Raw genomic sequence first — 23,745 nt, 5'->3', positions numbered from 1 at the left:
CTTTGACCAACGCTGGTTAACTCTCAACCGAGATCAAGGGTTGCTAAAACATGAAGATAATACTCAATTCCTTTTTACGAACGTTAGTTGGTGACGTCATGAATGTTTCCGTGACAATAACGGCTGCACAGTAAAGCTACGCCGAACATAGTTCCTTCTGTCTTTCGCTGCTTATTTGGTTTAATTAGATTTGAGCCCACTGAAATAAATATAGCTTCGTAGTTGGCGGTCCTGCTGTGCATTGCGGAAAAGAGGAACCAAAAAATAAATCCGCAGTGAATTTTTGGTTAACCTGTGCGCCAATATAGACGAGCGTCACCGCACAGCGCGCTGTGGGCCAAAAAGTGTTTCGAATGATATCGCTGTGTTTCCCGATTAGCTAAGAGAGGAGGCGTCCGCAATCTTGTACCACTTTCCCCTCATGTAAAGTACTACAAAAGTGTTGCTTACAGTCGCAATCGGGATGCAGAGAGATACCCTTCTGAACACTGGTTGGCCTACAGCGTGATATGTCCTAAAGCTCGGTTGTTACAGTGCGTATTTATTGGGCACTTACCTGTCTATCCCGAGCGGTGCGCATATACAACTGGTCCGAGCTTCGAACCAAAATGGATATCGGTTCGGCTTCAGTGGGAATCGGTTACCGTAATTGATAGGAAGGAAATTCCCGGAACCGAACCCTTTGCAAAGTTTCGGAATTGAACCGTAATTGTAACCGAACAGATATTTGTTTCGGTTTCAGTCCCTGTTTCGTATGGTAGCGTAACTAATGCACAGAAGGAAACAGAGATAAATGCGAACCTCCAATTTCTCAACCGGGCTGGTCTTTACGAGTTAGTCAGACCGCCATGGTGAATGCAGAGATCGAACTCTACTAGGTTCCTCTAACTAGTCAGCTCGGACTGTGGTTAAAATAGGCACGAATATCAACAAAAAGGCCCCATGGCTGTCAGACCTGGGTTACAGCGTGCATCGGCTGAAGAAAGAAAACAAGGGCCTTGCAGAGGCGGCACATAACGTCGCGCACCCGTGTAACGCAAAAAACGAACTCTGATTACAAATGTAAGATGCTGTGCAACAACTCAAATGTAATTGATGCGACAGCATTATGATATTGGCTTACAGATCTCTACCGGTCTTATGTACTTACGCTATTCAGAGGTGATCTCATAAGAACCGGTTATAGTTGAAGCTGACTTAATTTTGATATTTGCTAAGTTGTGTTCTGAGGTAATCTGAACAATATATTATTTTATTTTTCTTTTATCATCATCATCAATATCTTAAAAAAGTTGAATACATGTATAGGAAGTTTCCACTGAGATTGATTTCGAGTAAAACCCAAACATGTGGTCTGTTTTTCTACATTGTAGTTTCTAATGTCCGGTACGAACAAAACAAATTGCAGACAATATTGCTGTTCGTAACAATTGAATATTTTGTGTTCACCTAATGATACGTATAAAATCTCTTCCTGATGCGAAAACTACGTCCAACGTCAATAGAGCGTACAGCTGCACCGTAATGGCCCAGTACAAAACGCAACACCTAATTCATCTAGCGGACGTAGCATGAAAGGATCAAGTAGTTGGCACGACACGCGATAACCTTGCAACTCTACCGAGGGAGTTGTGCCAGAAAGGAGTGAGAATGGCGAGGTCAGCAGAAGGCCACCACCCGTGCCACTTCCCGATCGTGCTAACTATAGCACGCGATCACAAGTGTGAGACCACATAGCGTGAGAGTTCAGTTCACAGAAACCCCTTCCGTGAACGCGTTGTGCGTGGCTCATTAACTCGGAAGCTAAAAAAGCTGCCCGTAACACTCGATTTCACCGAAGGCGATTCAAGGCGATGCTTTACATCGGCTCAGCGTGCAGTGTTCGTAAAATTTAATCGATATAACTTTACTGGATCATGTTGCCACTCTACCGCTGTATTCTCGCTCCGCCCTCAGGGATCCCTAGAGCAGTGCACTTCAAAGGGCCCTCTCTTATCGCTTCCGTCGGGCAACTGTCTCCATTGTGCAATCTGACGGGTCTTATCTTAACCTAACGATGTATCCCACGGACTCACCAACAATGTCGCCACAACCGCCCACTCTGTTCGGAGCTCGCTCGGGATACTCAAGGTTTGCCCGAAGGTGGTCCAGAGCGCCCTTGGGTGGAGGGATCGGCAAGGGAAGGCGCTGCAGTAGTTACGCTTCGAGAATCAGAGAGGGGACCCCTTAAAGCGGAACTATGCTCTATGGGTCACGGATGGCGGAGCGAGAATATGGTCGAAAGAGAGGGCACCTTGAAGCCGCACTAGGCTCTACGGACACCGAGGGCGGAATGAGGACATGGTGGAATGGGAGGGCACCTTGAACGCGCACTAGGCTCTAGCGATCCCAGAGCGTGGAGCGAAAATATGGTGGAAACAGAGGGGTCCTTTGAAGCCGCATTAGGCTCTATGGTCCCCGAGGGCGGAGCGAGACTATGTTGGTAAGAGAGGGCACCTTGAATGCACCTTAGGCTCTAGGGATCCCATGGGCGGAGCGAGAATATGGTGGAAACAGAGGTGTCCTTTGAAGCCGCACTAGGCTCTACGGACCCCGAGGGCGGAGCGAGAATATGGTGGAAAGAGAGGGGGTCCCTTGAAGGCGCACTAGGCTTAGGGGGATATATTTATTAGAACAGAAAGGGGAAAAAAAGAGGATAGGTCAGCCAAACAGTGTGTCGGTTTGCTATTCCGCAGGAAAATAAAAAGAAAAGAGAATAATGAGGAAAGAAATGATAAACTAACAAAAGGTGAAAGAATGGTGACATAGATTAAAGACAAATAAGATGTCCAAAAAAGATAAGAGTGCGATGCGGGAATATGGTGGAAAGGGAGGGAGGGGCCCCTTGAAGGCGCACTATGCTTAGGGATCCCCAATGGCGGAGTGAGAAAATGGTGGTAAGAGGGCCACTTGAAGGCACACTAGGCTCTAGAGATCCCCGAGGGCAGAGCGAGAATGCGGCGGTAAGACTGCAGTGTCATTAAAGGTGTAATGTTAGTTCGGGCTCGAAACGTTTCTTTTACCCCACCTATTTTTCCACGGGAACATCATTTCTTCACTGCACATGGGCGCAATTGATGTCATATGCAACAAGTTCGCCCAACGACCTCAAACGAAGGGGGGATATGTTTATTAAGAAAAAAAAAAAAGTCAGCCAGAGAGACGACGGCTTGCTATTCCAAAAGAAAAGAAGAGGAAAGGGAAAGGGAAAGAAAGGAAAGAAAATAAGAAAAAAAAACTGAAAAATCACACACACACGGTCGCACAATCACAAGGCTTTGACAAGGTTCGAAGCGCTGAGAAAGCGGAGGACCGTAGTGTTGACGGCCCACTGGGTCGGCTGAAGAACGGGACCCAGTAAGGTAGCCCGTGTTATAGTGCTGTAGCCAAGGTGGGATACACGACGACAGAGGGCGTCACGGTGCAGAAGGTGTTGCCGGCAGTGTCGGATGCAGTGGGGAATATCAGCCATCACGCCACAGCTAGTGCAGAGGGGAGTGCTGGATTGACCCATTTTGAACAGATGCAGCGGTGTGCGGGCGATGTTTAGGCGGATGCGGTGAAGGAGCGATTCCTCGTGACGAGTGCAGCGACAGGTAATAAAGAAATCCACTGAGGGGTCGATTGATTGCAGGTGACTGTTGTATGAGGCAGCCTCAGCTCTGAACGCTTGGGCACGAGCAGCACACCGGCGACGTATAGACAGACGGCAGGCAGAAACAGTAGGGGCAGACGTACAGCGGCATGAGTCAACTTCTGCAGCACGTCGTGCAGTCGCATCTGCGCGTGAGTTACCGGATAGGCCCACATGACTGAGAATCCATTGCTTAGAAAGAACGTGACCATTGGCACAGGGCTGATTGTATGCCTGGATGATCATGACTGGGCTGAACGCACAGGGCTGAAGCGAAGGGCTCTTGCACTTCAGGAACGCACTCCAGTGGATACTCATCTCCGACGATTTCTTTAAGAAACTAGATGAAGCTAGCGGCCACGCAATCGTAGTGCGATGTACAAATGTCCGTATCCCGAATAATAGACAATATTCCTCATTTCCATCAGTGTTCCATCAGTTCCTAGTATCATTTCCATGAGTGAAACACATGATAAATCACACGGTTCAAGGCGCTGTGACCGTCCCTCTTGAGTCCTGTTTAATCGGGGCTCTACGCTGTTTTTCACGTCGATATTAGACTGAGACGCGAATTCCCCACAAAATGTAGCAACAGCCACGTTTAAACTTGACGAGCACTTTTAAACGACGAGTGCCTCATCGCTGCTCGAACCTTTCGTCGAGATGCCCCAGGAGCGACGAGGCACTCATGCTCTCGGATCTTTCAGATGATCTCGGAATTCGCGTGACAGGTCACGTCCTCTGGAGGATCAGACACACAGCGGAGAGTTTACGGCACTGCGATGGCGCAGGTCCGGCATGGGGAAGAGTGCAGTGGGCATTGGGGCGATGTCAGGGGGAATAATGATCGCCGATAGACGGTACAGCAGTGGCGACGGTGCTCCAGAACAACAAAGGATATCGCGGGGTGCATACTGCGGATAGGAAGCCTCGTCCTGAATAGGATGCATCCTCTCGGGATGCAGCAAAAGGTTTTGCCGCCTCTGACCGGTGGGACCGCTGCGATCGCCCGTACTGTGTAGAGGAGCGGCTCACGCCGAATACACATCAACTCAGTAACGAGGGATGTGGATCGCTCCATGTAAGTAAGATTTTTGTTCATACTAGTCGGACTCAGACACGAAGGCGTCACGGGAACGCTGGCGGTGATGCTAATGGATAGACAAGAAAAAGAAATGGGGAGAACGCTCTCTCCCTTATATCCCTCAGTCCTTGGTTTGCAACTGACCACAGGGAATAAGGGCAGGTGTTCGCAGTTACCCGGCATAGTTACCCTTCGCCCAAGGTAATAACAAGTGTGTTTGTTCTGTTTTGTTTTATTGAGAGGGACCACTCTCTGGACGAGGAGCAACCTGGATTTTTGAGAGCCCTAGTCATGTGTCCTGGATTCAGATCAATTTGCGTTAGTACCACCCTCACCTCATGCACATGAAACAGATACCAGTGCAGTGCACGCTGTTGAACACTGCAGCACGCTGTATTGTCGTGCTACGACATGAGGTACTCACGTCCGTCCAGGATATTCGTCTGGTGGACGACCTGTCCCGCTCTGCTCCTCCGAGGACGTCACCATCCAAGTGCGAAAATCGTTTGAGGGGGTTGTAACTGTAGGGGTCGTGAACTTTGGGAAGGGCCATCGTTATCTCCGTTAGACGGTGGCGAAAACAGAGTGTGTGGGAGCGCGCGGGATAATGGACATTCAGGCTTTGCAAAAAAATGCATGGTGGGACAGACTACAGTAAGAATAGTTCATGAAGAAGACATAAGGCGCAGGCTACGCTGGTCATACATGATGGAAGTTTGTTGATGAACTTTGTTGTCTTGAGTTGCGTGTTCCTCTGTCTCGGTGTTTTTCTTCCACCAAGAATAGTTGAGTTTCGCACGCTCTGACATTGGAATACTCTAAATATTCACGCGTGGTGTGCTAGCGTATCATGAACCTTGAATGTATTGTACACCTGAATCAGTGTATCAACGTCCACCTTGTGTACTTCGGGACAGTCGATTACGTTGGACAGTTAAGTTGCCCATAATTGGCAATCGCGAACATCATCGCCTTTCTAAAAACCGTAAACTGATTATAATTCCGACCTTCAAAAAAAAAAAAAGGAAAAGAAAACAGAGCAAAAAAGTCCCAAGTCCCAATTGCGTGATTATGGCCGAGCTTCGTTACCTAGTCAACGACACTTGTTTCCTGTGTTTGTATGCTAACGAGCACTCCGCACGAGAGGCGTTCTGATTAGAAGCTCCGAAAAACGTGCTAAGAACTGGAACTTCGAACGTGGGTTCCCTGATGATTAGTTAGACTGCCTTGGATTGACAGAGCAGACACAAAATCCCAGAACACCGCCTGTTCTTTTTTTTTTAATTCCGTGTTAGCGCCACGAAGCAACTGTGGCTATGAGCGGCGTATAGACGTGGACAGATGAAGAGAGGACAGCAGGAAGGAGTGGGGGACAGGGGGGACCACCTGTTCTGCTAATTGAGGCGCTGGGATGTACCAGCATGAGCATTCTTATGGTTGCTGTACTTATCGCGGTTACATAGATTATAAATTGCAACTAAAACAATGCCTTTGTTTCTACAAACACGCCACATCTTTTATTCACACCTTCTCTGACTCTGTGTTTTACACTGTTTGTTTGTAACCCAGTTAATTAAAAAATGCAGACTATCTTTTTATTAGCGCTCAATTTTTTTTCAGTTGATAACAATAATTAAAGACGAAAAATGCGGCTCTTGATGCAAATAATCGTGTCAGCGCCGCCCGGGATCGAATCTGGACCTCTTTGGTTCCTATCGTCACATTTCTTTTATTTCATCGTTGTCTATGCGCTGGAAGATTTAAATACTTCAGGTGGGCAAACGAACCGATTGGATTGGATTGGATTGGATTGGATTGGAAAAGAAAGAAAAATATGGAGAGGTTAGTCCCGACCCAGTCAGAACTGGCTACTCCAAAACGCGTTTGTTGGCAAACGAACCGAGGCGAGCTCCATCTGACAGAAACAACGCAGCCTATATTTGTTCGCCTAATATTTCAGCCTAATATTTCGCCTGTTCCACACGGGTGCATATATTATACACAGGCAGTTCGCTTTCCAAAACACGAGGAAAAGGTATTACTGATGATGATATTGATAGCAAAAATAAATGTAGAGCGCATTTAGCGTGTGCTCCTCTTTATCTTTCAGCATTAAGATACGTCGTCCACATCTCTATTCCTCGGAGGCATGTCTTGAGAAATCATGCACTGAGGGGAATCGGATGCGTGCCTCTATAGTTGCGTCTTGGAGCAAAGAATCGATTTACATGTTCCGAATCCACTGCGCGAAAGTGGCCAGTTGGCTCCACTTAGCTTCATTAGAGAAACTTCGTGATGCTCCCAAAGATAAGTTTACTCTTTTACTACTTGGTTCATGGGAGCACAGTATTACTTTCGTTTCTGTTTAGTTGTTAACGGGTTCGGTGATGCGATGGTTTCCGCTAAAAAGCAGTGCCTAGAGTGTCGTGACAGAAAATGAACAATATGGTACAATAATGAGTATTCTGTGCGGTGTTGTTTTGGTCGGCGACTAAGCCTGACGTTCGCTGTCCATTGCCACAAATGTAGCGAACAGTGGCCTTTACGCAGAAAAGCAGCGCAGAAGGAGCCACATTTGTGGAACTACCATCTTCATATTTTTCTTTACGTTCATCCATCGATCCAGCCAGAGTTGTGCCTAACTCGTTACAAGGAACTCGTTACTTGGCAACGGTTACTGTTTTTGGTAACGAAGTAACGATTCAGTTACTTTTTAAAATATGGTAATAGTAACGGAATCAGTTACAAAAATTTGTAACTCATTACTGACGTTACTCGTTCCTTTTCTTCAGCGCGGGGGAGCACATTTCGGCACTCCGTGTGGCGCAATGTGTGCAGATCTGACCTGCGTTTCCCACGACCACGTGTGACTCTAAGTATTATTGCAATCCCTCGCTGGATGTGTTGTTGTCTTTTCTCTTGTTTCCGTAATCTCCGATCATCACTCCTTCCCAAGAATGGGCACCAATTGTGCAATGGCTAGAAAAAACGCGTTTCGACTTCTAGCCTTTTCTTGTCTTTGCTAAGCTTCTGAGTGCCCTAAATTATGAGTATGACGCAGCCCCTCTTATGTTTTGGGGAACCGTTGGTGATCGGTCGCACGAAAACCGGTGTCTTTTCTTGTGTTTTCATAGTCTCCGATCACCCCCACTTCGGAAAGAAGGGAGGTTCCAGGCAAGCTGATATAGACTCATGGTAAGGGGCCGAGGGACACGGAACACGAAGGACGGACGACAAATTATGAGACTCAGCAAAAGGTTTATTAAAATGAACCATACCCAATACCCGCCGCAGAGGGGCAACAAGACAAAACGAAGGGCCACTAATCACGTTGCCACGTGTTGCGGCATGTTTGTTGGCTCCTTTAACTATGCGGCGGTAAGGTAAAAGTAACTCGTTACCTGTGAGTAACGAGAACTCGTTACTTTTGTATGTCGGTAACGAGTAACGTATTTAGTTACTTTTTTCTGAAGTAACGGGTAACGGTATTTAGTTCCTTTTTTTTTGGTAACGGGCACAAGTCTGGATCCAGCAAACAAGCACAAGGGACAGCGCACACTATGTACAGTATAGTCAATTTTACCTTCAGTTCGAAGCGACATGCCCAATACTGCTCTGCAAAGGTGCATCACCACTTAACAGAACTCATTTCATAGTCACGATTTTATTTGTTGTTGTTGTTCCCCAATACCCTGCAAAAAAGAAAGAACCCCCCCCCCCCCCCCACACACACACACACTTATTTGGTCATTCCACACTTCCAGCAAGTGAGACTCTGCCTCCTAGGTCATGTTCTCCAAATGAATTATTAATTTTGGTTCACAAGTTACGTTGCGAAAGATGTCGAATCAGCAGCGCTGACCTATACTGGCTGATTTCACTGCCTCCGTTCCCTCGTGCCTCCGTGCACAAAGATGGCCAATACAAATGAGCTCTTCTGATGACGACAGACAGATAAAAACGGATCAAGTTTTACAGTGTCTGGACTTTCGCCCTGTCAGTAAGCTCCAGGTGTAAGAGAGTATTGATATTTGTACAAGTAATATCTTATATCAGTATCTTAACCGCACCAATTATAAAATTAATAGTATTCCTTATGCTGAAATCGACCAGAACTTCATTCGCGAGAATGGCGTTCTCTAAAACGTGCCCCTATCCTCAAAAATGTCCCGATAACACGAGCGTTTTCCTTCCGCTGAAACGTAATTCGCTAAAGTGTACTCGCCACGTTCATTTCGTTTGCAGTTGGTTGCGTGTCGTGAACCGGCTATACGATGATTTGCAATCTCCACCCCCCCCCCCCAAAAAAAAAAAAAATGGGAGGAAAAATATCCCGAGAGTGTATCGCGTCGTCCTTTTGCGGTTCAGGTGAGCCCACCTTTCGGTTCCGTGTTCATCTGCTGAATGCTGATTTGACATTCGTCTCGCTGTAACAGTATGTTTTACATTTTGCTTTCTTGACAGGCGACGCAGTGACGCCAGCTTGCATTAGATCCAAAGAAGAAAATACTCGCAGGTTGTGAAACGTATACCCAAGCCCGTTATACAACTGGCAAAACTTGAATATTGCAAAAAGGCGTATGCGTTAAGTCGTTTCGCGATTTGATATGCGTTTGATATGATTTGCGTATATACATACAATTTGAACCGTGACACATTCAGTTGGAGGGCAGACTAAAAAAAAGATGCGTTGCGTACACACACACGTGTTGTATACGTTGCACTACGGCAGCGCGACGCTTTTCCAAAGCTTTTTCTTTTTCTAATGTGTGTGTGTGGCAGTAGAGAGTAGACACGAATTAGGTCTGAAGTGATATTCATCATGTCGTTCTATATACGCTGCTCTACACCTGAAAAAAAAAAAGAGAGAGAGATATACTTTATTCCTTGACCTGCAAATTGAACAGAACGTAGCTGTTATTTCTATAATATTAGGAAAATAAATGTTACGGAAGTCATCCTTCATCTCGTGAGAGGTTTACTCGCAGGGTAATCATTTTGATGCGTTCGGACAACAGGAGTCATTATTGTCTGATGCTCAATGGAGGTAATCGGGACACACGGTGCAAGTAGATGAACATAATGAACAGTAATGAACATGCTGAACGTGTAAATTTGCATGTCAGATGTGCACTTGGTAATTTTGTTTTTAACTTATTAGCGCCTCAAACGTCACTTTATAGTTAATCCGTTCATAAGATGCATGCTGCCAGAATATGAACACTAATTAGGAGTAGATATGCACATGTAGTGTGAGTCAGTGTGCATTTGCGTGGTTACATATGCTGCACGTGCCGTAGGATAGGACTGCGAATAAGTTCGAGCACCTGGCCAGGTTCTTTGACGTGCGCCGGAAGTTTCCAACACACGGTGCTAGAAGCAATTTTTACCTCCCCCACATTGCTGTTGCCATCGGCCGGAATCTTTATGATACCTCAACTTTTACGCCTCTTAACATACACACCGAAGGCTAATCACTGCGCAAAATGATACCGTTATGACTCCTGATTTGTGGCAAGCAAGGGACGTACGTCTTTTTGTGACAATTAACAGAACTGCTTAAGTGTCACAAAAGGGCGCACTCCTCCCGTTTAAAAAAATGCGGGGAAACAACGGTGTCATTCGGGCTGATGGTTGGCTACACTGTTAGAACAGAGCTTCACCACATAGCAGATTCCCAGCCAACCACCTTTCGAAATGATATCACTATGCGGATTTGTTGAAAATGCGAGGACGCGCCTGTCTTGGACACGCATAATGTGTCCAAGATATAGGTGCCTCGTTCCATTTTCATAAAATCACGACATAGAATGATATCATTCGGAATGGTGGTTCGGCTACGAGCTTGCTATATGGTCAAGTTCTCTTTCAACAGTACAGCATAAGAACAACCGCAAAGGCATTTGGAAACGTAAAGCGTGACCGGCGCTGAAATTGACAGGGCACTCTATAGGACGTAAGTTCATATCGTTCTCTGTCCCGTATTATTGTTAAAAATTACAGGCCTGCGCCGTTTTGTGGTACTTCGTATTAATGTTAATGGTCACATAAAAGCGCACGGTAACACTCTGTCCTCGACTGAATTTGGTGTGATTCGGTGCAGTGCATGGTTGGTCTTGAGCGCGTTATGTGGTGAAGTCGTATTTTTCCATACCAACGGCAAGCCGGAATCGTCAACAGCATCATCTGTTTTTCGATTGTACCATAAATAGCTGTGCAAATAGCTGCAGGGATTGAATATATTCGAGAAATATTCACTGAAGCGGTGAAATAATTAGTCGTTTAATTCTGTGGTGTAACATATTAGATGGCAGCAGACATTAACAATGTTAGTAGTTCTATACACTGTTCTCGAAGCTTTCACATAGCTATCGTTATCGTTATACTTATTTAAAGTTGGCGCGCTACAAATCCGCTTTGTTAGGCTCGCGCAATAGCTCGTGGCGAATCACGGGCCGAAGTGATGCATTTAATGCGCGTTATGGGATAACGACAGAGGACTGTCCGTGTCTCCGTCGCGTTGCCTCATCATGTTTCAGTGATTATGTTAATTTCGAAAGCGCAGTCTAAAATCGATTTATCCTCTTTAATATAATTCCCCGAGAACTACGTTATCGTCACGTGATCTGCACACTGGTGGGCAAAACGAACACACGTGGTCATATACGCCAGAACACGCGAATAGTTCCAAGGGTGGCCGGCACCCACCACTGTGACGCTTCGGCCGCAGCAATGTTTACATAACACGGGAAGCTCTATTGGTATCTTGGCATATTGCTGTATTTTATGTATTCAGTTTTTGGCACTTGCCATATAAAGCAAGTAGATCCCATTGCCATCGGCTATATCGCCGTATTATTTGGAAGCAAAAACATGAGGTATGCAGGTATTCTCCGTTGAAAATCCATATCACTATTTTGCTGACAAAGTATACCTTGTGGCTCGCATAACCCATTTATGGTGGTGTTGACTCTGCTAAGGAGTGATATTCGCAAACTATTGGAGAGTTCATTGTGGTTGCATGATACTGTGCATTCTTTGAAAACTTGCTAACAACAACACAATTAATGTGCCGATTAATCTTTTTGTACCTGGTTGCCCTATAGGTTTGGCATGAACACAATGCACAGTGTCGCGTGGCACATATGTTAACAAAAAGCCGCCCTTTTCAAGACGGCCGTTCATTAATTACGGCAAAGGTTCACACTGCTGCCGCCTTGTACTCTGATGGACAGCATGCATTTCCCCGCCATAGGAGCGCATGTTCATACTTTTAGAAGCAACTATTCCTCAGTGTACCTTTCGAATTCGTTCAAATGTTTCCTGAACAGTGAACTTACTTATGTCAGGTCAGCATAGATAGCAACGACGATGTTCCTTCACTCGAAGGGAATCCGACACTGTCTTCCGGCGCAGAACTTCATAGACGATTCGCGATGTCCAGCAAACAACTCGCCGGCTCGAAATATATTTCATCTAGGAACAACCGCTGCAGACTTCCACACAAACCCAACGCGACCTTTTCTGCATACCCAGCTGTGTGTAGGAGCACTGCCAGATGCGTTTCCGTCCGCTGGGAGCAACCAAGTGTCCGTGACCCGTGTGTGCATGGTTTCGAAAAAATCGGCCTCAATATTTGAAGGGGGGCGGGGAGGGGTAGCTCCCAGTAAGACGGCGTGTGCATGGATAACGTCTGGGAGGAACGAGTTCTCTGGCCGCCTGATTTCAAATCCGAACCGTAGTTGGTACGGATGTTTGCGGAAGCGAGACGAATGCTTCATGCCTTTATGCTAACGAAGGTCCTGTATGCAGCGTTCCTCCCTTTGACGAAGAGTGTTTGTGAAGCGAGGCAAGAGCTGGCTCATTCATGCACGCCTTTTCGGAGAACATCGAAAGAGAAGCCGTTTGCATAATGCGATGCAGGTCGAACTTTGTTATTAACAGGTATTGTAAGTGGATTGTATCATACATCAGATTAAGATGACTTCTATGGCTGCACGCAGAGAAACAGATACTCATGGAACGATGCGACAGCACCAGAGGACACGTGTTTCGCCGCGTTTGTGGCTCGTCATCGAGCTCGTCGTCGGATGCCAGTTCCGAACGATGCGCAGCTACCCAGAGCTGACGAGCCGCAAACACCCTTCGAAAGACGTGTCCTCTGGTGCTGTCGCATCGTTCCATGAGTATCTATCTATCTATCTATATATATGTTTATAAGTCCCAAACGTCGCCACACCAGCATTGGACAGCTGTTTCGGCCTTATTGGGCCTTCATCAGCAATGCATAGGTGGGCGACGTTTGAGCGAGTGGCGTCGGAAGGTCACGTGGAACGTGATGTCCTCCCGTCAGGGTGAGGAACTCACCTCTGAAAGCCCAGTGCGAAGCCAGTAAAGTATTAAGTGAAAAAAAAAAAAAGCATAGGCAGCCAAAGAGCCTATGCTATTTCTTTTTCACTTAATACTTTACTGGCTTCGCACTGGGCTTATATGGCATATAAGGCATATGGCTTATATGGCATATAAATGGCATGCTGATCGATCGTGATTACCAATGCCAATAGTGCAGCCAGTGGCAACGAATATGCCAATTCCCTTCCATAAAAATTGGAATTATTTCGGAAATATTCTTTTGAGGAGAGGAAGGGTTATCGAGCTTCCTGAAAGGCATGATAACGCTACTTTCGGTTAACCCGTTGTTGCCAGCTGTGCGTGACCGCATTGTAACAGTACAAGGAGCTGCGTGTAATCGAGAAGAGAAATCGTAACTGAAAAGACTAGACTAGACTAGAAAAGGACTCTCAGTATGTGTGTCCGTTCCTGTTTGCTGCTAGGGTGTCGCTCCAATGGAAAAATGCGACACACCGGTGTTCCGTAAATTTTGTCCCAAGCTGTACGGTATTTACTTTATTTGCGCCTTGAACGACCTCGATGAAAACGTATATCATGGTGCCCTCCTTTTCCCGTATGATGTAACGCTTTTGATTATGGAACTTTGTGTACGCACGCGCACGATTGATGATTGATAATGTTTGTATATATATATATATATATGTGTGTGTGTGTGTGTGCGTATATATATGGCGATGTGAGACCGGCTCTTCAGAACACGTAAATAGAAAAGAAAGTAGAAAAACAGAACAAATGCAATCCCAAGATGACCAGGAGGCATACAAAGAACAAGCAAGTTTAATTGCCTTTAATTGGCACCTTTAATTGCATGGTGACCCGTCCCGCGTATTTGTTCTATGTTCTTCTGTAGCCTTTTCTGTTTTAACGCTTAGATAGTGGGGTCGTTTCTCTCTCACTACAAAATTCATTGGACGCAAAGTCAGGGTCCACCTCAACAAGCACGCCATCACCACCACCATCCAAACAAGAGTGCTTTCCGTAGCCATGTCATTGGAACTTGTCATAGCTTATCAATGTGAGACAGCTTTGTCGCTTTAAAGATATGTGTACGTTACCTTAAAGTTAACTTGTTTCGCTTCAAATGTCTTATTATTATATTTTTCATTGTGTGTTAGCGCCGCGAAGAAACTGCGGCTATGAGCGGCGTACAGACGTGAACAGATGGAGAGAGGACAGCAGGAAGGAGTGAGGGACGGGGCGGTTAGTATGCGTCCGACTTCAGGGGGAACTGTGCCGACATTCGTCTGCTTCGCTTCAAATCCGGTGCATGCTTCCTTGTATGTGTTTGAGAAGGTGGGAGAAAATATTGTGAAAAATATCGATCGTAGTGCATCATCTTCACACCTTCGAAGGTGGTCAAATTGACAGTGTATCAACGAAAACGGTTACACATTACGGTAGAACAGAGTACTCAACGTCCGAAAATATAGAATCGCATCAATACACGGTACCTCGAGACATCAGCGTGAAATAGCCTTCCTTCAGAATGCACTTGGGCTGAAACGCAATATATCACGATGAGGGTAACTTAAATGGCTACGACATCCCAGCAGCTGAGTTCGTTACATCCTTTAAGTCTCTGTTGCGCGCTCAAACCGGACATGGACGTGCATAAAGGGCCACTTTTTTTGTCATCCTTCAGCTACCCACCGTTTCGCTTCAAAAGCGTCAAAGTTTGAGCTTTTTGTATAGCGCGAGGAACAGTACGATGAAGATGAGACACGCCGCACAGAAGCTCGATTAACTGATGGGGGAAACTCCTAAGCAGGTCCACGTCGCGGTTGGGCGGTCATCATTCACCGGGATAATAGCGCTGTTGCTTGTTTTCGCAGCGCGTTAAAGCGCCCCGTTCCTTGTTTCTGTACGTGCCCATTTTATCGACAGCGTGGGTATACCGCTTCGAGGATTTTATAGAAATTTATATGCCTTCGAAGTTACTGTGAGGTTTCCTAGGCTAGGATGCATGCGTTTGGAGCCACGGATGCATATCTTTCTCGTTTTACTCCCGGCAGGGGATAATATCACGGTACAGGTACGTTCTGTAAGGTTTTTTACGCTTTGCGGTACACCTGGAAGTATGATGATGATTTGGAGTAGGTGAAGTAGGAGGCGATATTTAAAGTGTGTGTACAGGACGCACATCGGTAAGCCCTTCGTACTAAAGAAACGTTAACGTTCATGTTGTTATAGGAACAACGTGGAATCACATATGACAGAAGAGGGAGCACGCGCTTAACATTACTTGGATTCATCGATATAGAGAACCTAACTGACGATCTATGTGTGTATGCTGCATGTAGTTGTACTAGCTGGTTTACGGGGCAACGTAAAGTGTGCTACTTATTTTGCATTCATTATATTCTCCACTCTAAGTAGGGAGTAAGGCCGCATACGTAAGAGAGCTGTGTTGTCGAATTTTTTAAGTTGTGAACCTCGAAAAATTAGCTAATAGAATGAATTGTTGCGAAGAAATCAGCGCTTTGCACCATTGCACAAAATGTTAGGACATGGGAGTACATGTTGGCCTGGTCTTTCCTGGCGTTCGGCGCACATTGACTTTCTCCAAGTTATTTGAATTTCATTAGAACTTCACAGAAGGCGTATATGACATTAGGTTTCGGCTATATACTGACTTGTGTCACGCAAAGTTATTAACGTGTCATAAAGTATATTTTAATTGAGGGCTGATTTTGGTTAAGCGTACCACAGGTATATGTTGATTGACCAGGATGTTGGCAATGCCTAGCACAGGTACACTTATGTGTGTATTGTAACATACACACGCATACACTTACACACAGGTACACTCACATAGTACGTGTAGTGCAGCTGCCTCTGCTACTGAAAGGCTTTTTTTTTTCTTTGCCCTGGCGTGGTCGGTTAAAGAAGACTATTTCTGGTTCAATTAAAGCTGTGCCAAGCCGTCATTATCTTTCGGCGTGCTCGTGCAAACAAGGCTAACATAGTCTGATGTATTGACACGTACAGCAAGCAAAGTCCGCTGTTCACGAAACAGCCAAGTTGTTGCAACTATACAACCAGTAACTGCTGTTTTCTACTAGAAGAGCGAAACCTCGTCGATCAACTGACTGAGCCTTGAAGTAGATGTCACCAATTCATCCTTCTCTCTTCCTCTACAATTTTTCTTCTTTTTTTTTTCTGATACTCTACTGGCGCTTACTCCATCACGTAAATAAAAAACAAGAAGCAGCACTTTTGTAACCTTTCTTCGAAAAAGAAGGGTTTTCACTATACGAAACCTGGCGACGATTTGGCAATGGTCCTCCTTCCTTTCAGAAACAAGTAGCGAGCGCGTACTTTGCTCCGTTCCTGTGTGAGTCTCTACTGGGTCTGCAGCCTGTGAATGACGTAGTCGAATGTTCCTGTCTTTGTGTATTCGTCTGAAAAGGGATACGGAAGATTGCGTTTACGTTCTCTTTGTGACTAGCGGAAAGTATACGAAGCTTTGCCCGTGGAAAGAAAAAAGAGATTGAAGTAAAGTCCTCCTACTGACAGCGATACAGATTAAATTAGAGGAGAAAAGAAAAATGCGGTGCTGTAAGCCCCGACAGTGTGAGACGTGGCTACTGAGGATTAATGTGCGTCTTCGTGGACCCCAAGAAACCGTCGTGTTTTCCATGTCCCACAGAAGTGTCTTTTTACTGAGGTCTTTACGAGAGAATGCTCGTATAACATGTAACGCGTGCTGTTGTCCAGATATTCGGGTTGAAAGCTTTTCGATAGGCACCCACTATATAGCCTATAAAATTCTAAAAGTTACCGGAAACTAGCCGAAGACCTCGCCCAGTTTTGAAAGTATAGATGCGCTACCACTTGGTTGGTTTGTGGATCATACGTAGTAAAACAGGGCGATGAGCCCCCAGGATGTTCATTCTAATGAGCACCTTATCCATACGGTATCAATCACGAGCCTCCGTAATTGGCACGAACCTGTAATGCGGGATGATAGGTTTCCAGCATAATTTGCATTCTCAGGAACCTGCCGTCCCGTACAATCGATCGTTTCATATGGAGCTTCAGGTTTAATAACCGTCAGCCTCTCTAACTATGTCTTGCTAGAAATAGAACGCGCTGCCGACAGCTCAGAAACGACGACGTGGGTTTACTATATGCTTATGCGCCGGTGCGATGCGATCATCTTTCGATACCACCACGTCCACCAACGCGCCCATAGATTTCCAGATATTGATATTTGTGCTTCATGTTCCATACGGAAAGTATTAGGCGGCTAGGAAGCACTACATCACATCAGAGCAGCAATATATGCTGCGCCCGACTATACGCAAGCATAAAGTGTGTGTTTCAACAGTCTACAGCTCTTTAACAGCCATCCTATTAAGCCAATTGATCGGCCTTCACCTTACCGTGTGTATAATCTGCAGAGAAAGGGTGTCAGACGTGGCAGCAATACAGCGCTCGACAGAAAAAAACGTCGTGGTTCCGAGTCCGGCAGTCGTGCACAACGCTGATCCACGTTTTACCACAGAAGTGCACTACGGTAGCCTGAACCACATAATCAATTATCAGTGTCGCAGCGTCAAATGTTTGTTTCCCTGAAACTGTTATTGTTCCTCATGAGGTGGACCGAAATCTGCATAGTATATGGCTGAACCACGCGGACACATAGACGGCTTGATCCTTGTCGACGGTACTTCCACTGATCTACGACTGCGCTGCATGGCTGCATCGAGGATTACGAGGTTCTGTATCGGGCTAACCGTGTGAATACCTTGATGAAGAGGCATAGCTTGCTTACGCATGACAGTTCTATGTGAGGTTCAAGCCGTCCTATTAGACTTCAGTAACAAAGCAACGAAGGCAACTAGTAATATTACCTTGCGGCTATCGGGACCATCAGACAATTGTGACGTGTGTGAGACCCAAAGTACAGTTGAAAAACGCTGGAATTGCGAAAAAAACCACGTCTCAGACGCGGTCATTCACGTCATGCACTGCGAGTGCAAGAGCTGCCAAGGCTTTCGATTACATCGCCGCGAGAGGATTTCGGCGAGTGACGTGACCCTCACCTTGTAAAGAACACTTAAAGGGGCACTAAAAGGATTTTGCTAAAATTTTTCTCAAATGAAAGTACATTGGTTTTTATCTCACTTTCCATCGATAGCGGTTGGAAACTGGCGGGATTCTCCTCCTTACTCCCAGCGCTGAGCGCACATGCGATAAGAGTTTTGTGCGGACATGCGAATGCCGACGACGCCGACGCGATCTCGGGAGAGTCTCCACTATACAGCTGACGCTGTAATAAAAAAAGAAAAAAAAAAGAACTAGGAAATAAAGGATAAAACAACAAAAGGTGAAAGAAGGATGAGGTAGATTAGAGACAAAGATGATTAAAAGAAGAAAAAAAAAGGTGAGGGTAATGCGTATGAGTGTGAGAAGTGAGGGTGGGACACTGAAGAATGAGATGACACGTCTTGAGTTCACAGGCTGTTTATGAGACCTGTGTTGCACAGGAACGTCAAAACTGCTTTGGTCACATACCACTGTGTGGGATGTCGTGCTGGGAAGAGCAGAATGGCCAGAGAAAAGTCTGTGCACCGCAGCTCGAGTAGGCGTCGTCTCAGCGTGGTTCGAGGGGTGTCGAATCTGAGGCAGTCGAGGAGAACATGTGGATATCAGCTTCAACAGCGCAAGTGTGGCATTTGGGCATATGGAGAAGACTCATTTTATAGAGAAGCAGAGGTGTCCTGGAGACATTAAGTTGTAGTCCGTGTAGAATGGACGCTTCTCGACGCGAGCAGTGGTGTGTGGCAACGAAATCCATCGACTGGTCGATAGACCGGGGATGATCGTTTAATCGGACAGCGCCCTCTTGAAACTGCCGAGTGCCGCTGAGGCGAATTCGGCGTATCTGTAATCGACATGCTGAGGCTGAAAGTGGTAGTGAACAGTTATTGAAGGTGACGTCCCCATGTGCCCGACGTGCTAAGGCGTCTGCGCGGGTGTTTCCGTGCAGGGCTGTGTGACTGAGTACCCATTGGAAACACAGGCTATAACCCGAGGATAGAAGTCTGTTGTATGTTGCGACTATCATGGTGTCTAGGCAGCCGATTGTTCTGGTACAATAATTTGCTAGAACCTATAGCGCCGCCTTACTGTCTGTGAACACACGCGCCAGGTGCTGATCCCGTCTTGTGGTTCAACGGGTTCAACGCTGTCAGTATGGCGAAGCGCTTTGACTCGGTAGGGACAAAGGGACAAACACAAACAAAGGACACACATAATCGCACTCATATGCATACATCCCCCAGTTTAAATCAATCAACTTTTAGTATCGTCGACTGATTATATGCGTCACGGCAGCCTTTTAACAACCTTTATAAGCACTTGTATTGTCATCAAGTGCCGTTGTCAAGTGACATTGTATAAGCACTAACGATGCTGAAGTTTATCTAGAGAGCTACACAGATATGGCGTGCAGGCCACCGAAAATAGATTACCACGTCCACGTCTAAGGGTGACAGTGTTCTCGGTGTGTCAAGCTGATTCTGACATACTGCGCGAATATTGGAAATACTAACTGGTAATGACTAAGAACAAAGCATGGTGCACGACCATCCTGCTGCTGCAGCCATTTTAGTTATTTATTTATGCATACTACCGGCACTAGGCCGAAGTTGGATGGCACCATGAACTGACGGACTTTATAACATACAAATAGCAATAACAACACGAGTAGACAGGAGATAATATTCATAAAAATCCCCAATCATGACCTTCGTAATTTACACACACACACCTACATTGGATGATGATGATGAAGTGGACGATTCACCGCCGCTGAGGCGGTACACTGCCCTATTGCGCATTGGGAACGGATAAGGAGATAATGATGGGGGAGCACTTTCAGGTAGCCGTCACCAGACCGGTGGAGCGCAAGTACTCCGCAAGAAGACGAACTTACAATATGCCCGAGATCGCACTAGAAGACGCAATTCAGGGCCGGTAGCAATGGTTCTGCTGGCGGATATCTCCATAATGTTCTTCCCAGCACCTCACATCACCATACTGCAAACGTATTTTTATTCGCGATGTATTAATTTTCGCGAATCGCATTTGGGAAATTATTCGCGAGTATAATTTCGCGATTCCAGGTCTGTTTCCTTCCACGGGATCAATGGCAAGCTGTGTTCGCGAGTACAATTTTTCGCGATTTTTGCGCGGTCGCGAAATTCGCGAAAATTAATACATCGCGAATAAAAATACGTTTGCAGTATGTGGTCAAAAGAAAAACACTGTGCGCATGGCAATACCGTGTCATATTAAGTTTTCCTCAGACAAACAAACTAACAAAAAACAACAACAAAAAACATTGAATTAAGGGACAGACTATGAGACTGAGTGCAGACGATTTGTAGTGACTTTTTTTAGAGTCGTCAAGTGGAGTTGCATGAAAAGCGTCCTGAAGGAGTAAATTCCATTCTTCTATTGTTTTCGGAAAGAAGAAATATTTAAAACTGTCGACGGTGGGTGGGAACAAGGGACCAAGGGCGCTTCTCTCTAATAGCGGTAGAAATGAAAACGAAAGGTATTTATCGGAGGGAATGCCGCTGCAATTACTTGCTATTATATACAAATATACGATTGTTTTTTTTTTTCTTCTCTGCTTTTTTTCTTCCAGATTCATTGCTAAGAGAGAAAACTGTCTGCCATATATTTTAAAGATAAAGCGAACTGCCTTTCTTTGAGCGCTTTCCAATCTCGTATTCATAATGGCCGTGTGGGGAAGCATTCTCAAGGATAGGAAGCACTATCAACCTATATGGCTGCCAGTTTAGTTTCATGTGAAGATGATCTCGGCTGCATCTAAGGCAATAAAGTTTGCTTGATGCAGATGAATGTAGTATGTTGTTAATATGCGAGTTCCAGCTAAGGTCAGATGAGAATGTCAACAGCCAAATATTCGCGTTGTGTAATGCTCTGCGAAGCCTGAGGCATAACGGAATGTGAAAAACACAACGGGGTATTTTCTTCGTAATGTTCAGTGGAATATTTTTCGTAATTCGTGTGCCAAGATATTCACCATTCTGAACCTAAATTAAGCTTAGTTTTAAAGGAACTTTATCAGAACGAGACAGTAATCAGCATTCAGTTTAACAGGGACTGAGATGTCAGGGACGATGTCAACGAAAAGAAAAAAAAGCAACGGAATAGAACTGACTCCCTGTGGGACACCAGATTCGACTGGTAATGTGTACGATGACACATCATTAATGGTGAGCCTTAGTGCATCGTACGCTATCGCCTTTACGTACGTAAGGGACAGCGTTGGTGATTCTGCGCACGCGCATAACATAGAGAGCCTCCCACTGTGCGCAGAACCACCACGCTATCCCTTACGTACGCAAAGGCGATAGCGTACGATGCACTAAAACTCACTAATATCTACGTATTTTGACCTATAAGAAAAAGATTACCCGAAATCTGATTAGCCAGGATTCTTTAATATGACATTCAGTTTGGCAAGTTTTGGATTGGAAACTTAACAAAAGATACTTCAGAGAAGTATAAAAAAAATAACGTCCACCGGCCCCTTCCTGTCTAGTCCTGCTCCAAAACCGTGCACTGTTTCAATGAGTTGAGTAACCGTATAAGACAGCTCTTCTTAAAACCATGTTGCGAAGGGGCTAACAGATTATTTCCTACTAAAAACTCAGTGATGTGTTCAGAAACAGCCTGTTCCATTATTTTGCAAAAAGTGGAAGTCAAAGAAATAGGCCGGCAATTATTCCCGAGCAACTTGTTCCCACTTTTAAATATTGGTCTGTATGTCCATTAGGGTCCATTAGGTTCCTGTAGGTCCATTAGGGCTGTACGAGCCAAAACAACGCTTTCGCCTCATCCATTATCGCCCCGTACTTTTCGTTTTATCGCTGTCTATGACTAAATGTTGTCTTCGTGATCCTCTTTCGGCATATGACTTTGTGTCATATTATATACGTCCTCGTGCATGTGTGTATGAGATTGACTACCGACGACTATCGAGGGAAGCGTAACGAAAGGATACGTTGGGCAGGAAACCAATCAGTTTCTTTTTTAAGTTTTCAGTCATCTCCACAGCCACTTTGGAGAACGCGAAGAAAACAAGTACAGCGTTAAAAGTCTTCAAACGGCTGTGTTTTCCTGTAGACATCTCCCACTTCCCTAACAAAATAACTTTTTTATCATTGTGATGATTTGTGAGTTTCATTGCCACTTCCCTAATCAACGCATTCGCCCTTGTTTTACAGTAGCCGTGAATATTGTAATAATGATGACAACCATAAATACAGGCATACATGCTTCTTTGCGTTTCCTTCTTATCTGTAAATCTAGGCATACCAGTTGATTTTCCTTTTTGATATAACTTTTTTAAGCGACACAAAGTTCGAATGCGGGCATACAACCCGAGTACACGAGGACTTATATGGTTGGCAAACGTGGATGAAAAATCAAATCCTGTACGTCGTGTTTCTTAACTCACTGCTCGCAGACGCGTTTAACGGATCCCACTGGCCTGTCTGGAAGTAACGGAAATAAAAGGAGCGGCGTCTAAATACCGCGCCAATCTTTTACTTGTCTGCATATGTACGAAATCCAGGTGCGAAACACCTGGGGGCGTGTTATTATGAAAATACTCAGTCGCTTAGCACCCAGACGGTGTTGCATTCAAGAAGTGTCCAGACGATGCAGGAAAAACAAAAGAGGGGAGAGATTGAATTCTGAGTTTTTTTGTTTGTTTTTTCGACGTGCCCAAAGAATGCAATATAAACACATAACATCTAATCTCGGAGCAATGTTGTTTCGTCATGAGGTAGCCTGTGACGTAACCTACGTGTCAGCTGCAGCCGAGCGATTTCAATCAGACCTGGGCCAAGTGGGATACTAAAACTTAATTCTGACCATCAATTTTCGTCCTAAAAGAACAACGTCTACACCAAGATGTCCGAAAGAACATCTTTCAGTGAATACCTCAATTAATGATTTAGCAGTTTTGGAGTCACAAGCCTTTCAATTTTGTAGAACGATAACGCAGTTTCAAGAACGTGATGTCATGTCTTTAGAATATTCCGCGCTCCTGCTTTATTGAAAATGGGCAAATGGGGAAAATGAAAATGTACCCCTTCTTGTGCTAATTTGGGTATGTCAATTGCGACAAAAAAAAAAAAAAAAAAAGAAGAAAAAATGTACGCTCCGCTCTCTCTTCAAATCAGAAGCGATAACTCTACCATTCGGTGCAGTGACTGGCGCAGAGCGTGTTATGCGGTGAAGTTCTGAAGAGGGAATGATCCAGAAAGACATCGTTGAAAATGAGAGGCGTGCGCCCTTTTTTGACATTTATGCAGTTGTTACAAAAAGGCGTACGTCCCGCGCTTTCCACAAGCCAGGAGGGGCAACTGTGTCATTCCGTGCAGTAGACCTTGGTTACGTGCGGTGACTTTCTGTTTTAAGAGTGTAGGGTGGACACACACACAGCTCTTTTTTTTTTTTTTTTTTTGTACCTCCCGTTTAGTGGAAGTGCTACCGCCACAATGTCACTTCGAATCGGAGGAAACGT

At 45.3% G+C, this 23,745-nt stretch overlaps 2 protein-coding genes across 13 annotated transcripts in view; one reads left to right on the top strand and one right to left on the bottom strand.

Moving 5' to 3' along the window:
* Positions 1 to 23,745, top strand: part of LOC135377648 (major facilitator superfamily domain-containing protein 10-like) — a 203,582-nt gene that overhangs the window by 14,044 nt on the left and 165,793 nt on the right. The gene's annotated exons all lie outside the window — the stretch shown is intronic.
* LOC135377647 (dual specificity calcium/calmodulin-dependent 3',5'-cyclic nucleotide phosphodiesterase 1A-like) overlaps positions 1 to 23,745 on the bottom strand; it is a 250,537-nt gene that overhangs the window by 108,118 nt on the left and 118,674 nt on the right. Inside the window, exon 1 of one of the 11 annotated variants that reach the window (XM_064610228.1) lies at positions 16,488 to 16,540. The exons of 9 other annotated variants lie outside the window; for them this stretch is intronic. In XM_064610228.1, the coding sequence (XP_064466298.1) occupies position 16,488 (1 nt within the window). In that variant the 5' untranslated portion in view covers positions 16,489 to 16,540. Of the gene's footprint in view, positions 1 to 12,097; positions 12,147 to 16,487; positions 16,541 to 23,745 lie in introns of those variants that run through there. One more of the 11 variants, XM_064610227.1, reaches the window with a different exon arrangement.

Source organism: Ornithodoros turicata, chromosome 1, assembly GCF_037126465.1.
Source record: "Ornithodoros turicata isolate Travis chromosome 1, ASM3712646v1, whole genome shotgun sequence".
Taxonomy (NCBI): Eukaryota; Metazoa; Arthropoda; class Arachnida; order Ixodida; family Argasidae; genus Ornithodoros; species Ornithodoros turicata.
The sequence above is the reverse complement of the archived record's forward strand: the minus strand, read 5'-3'. Positions and strand labels throughout refer to the sequence as shown.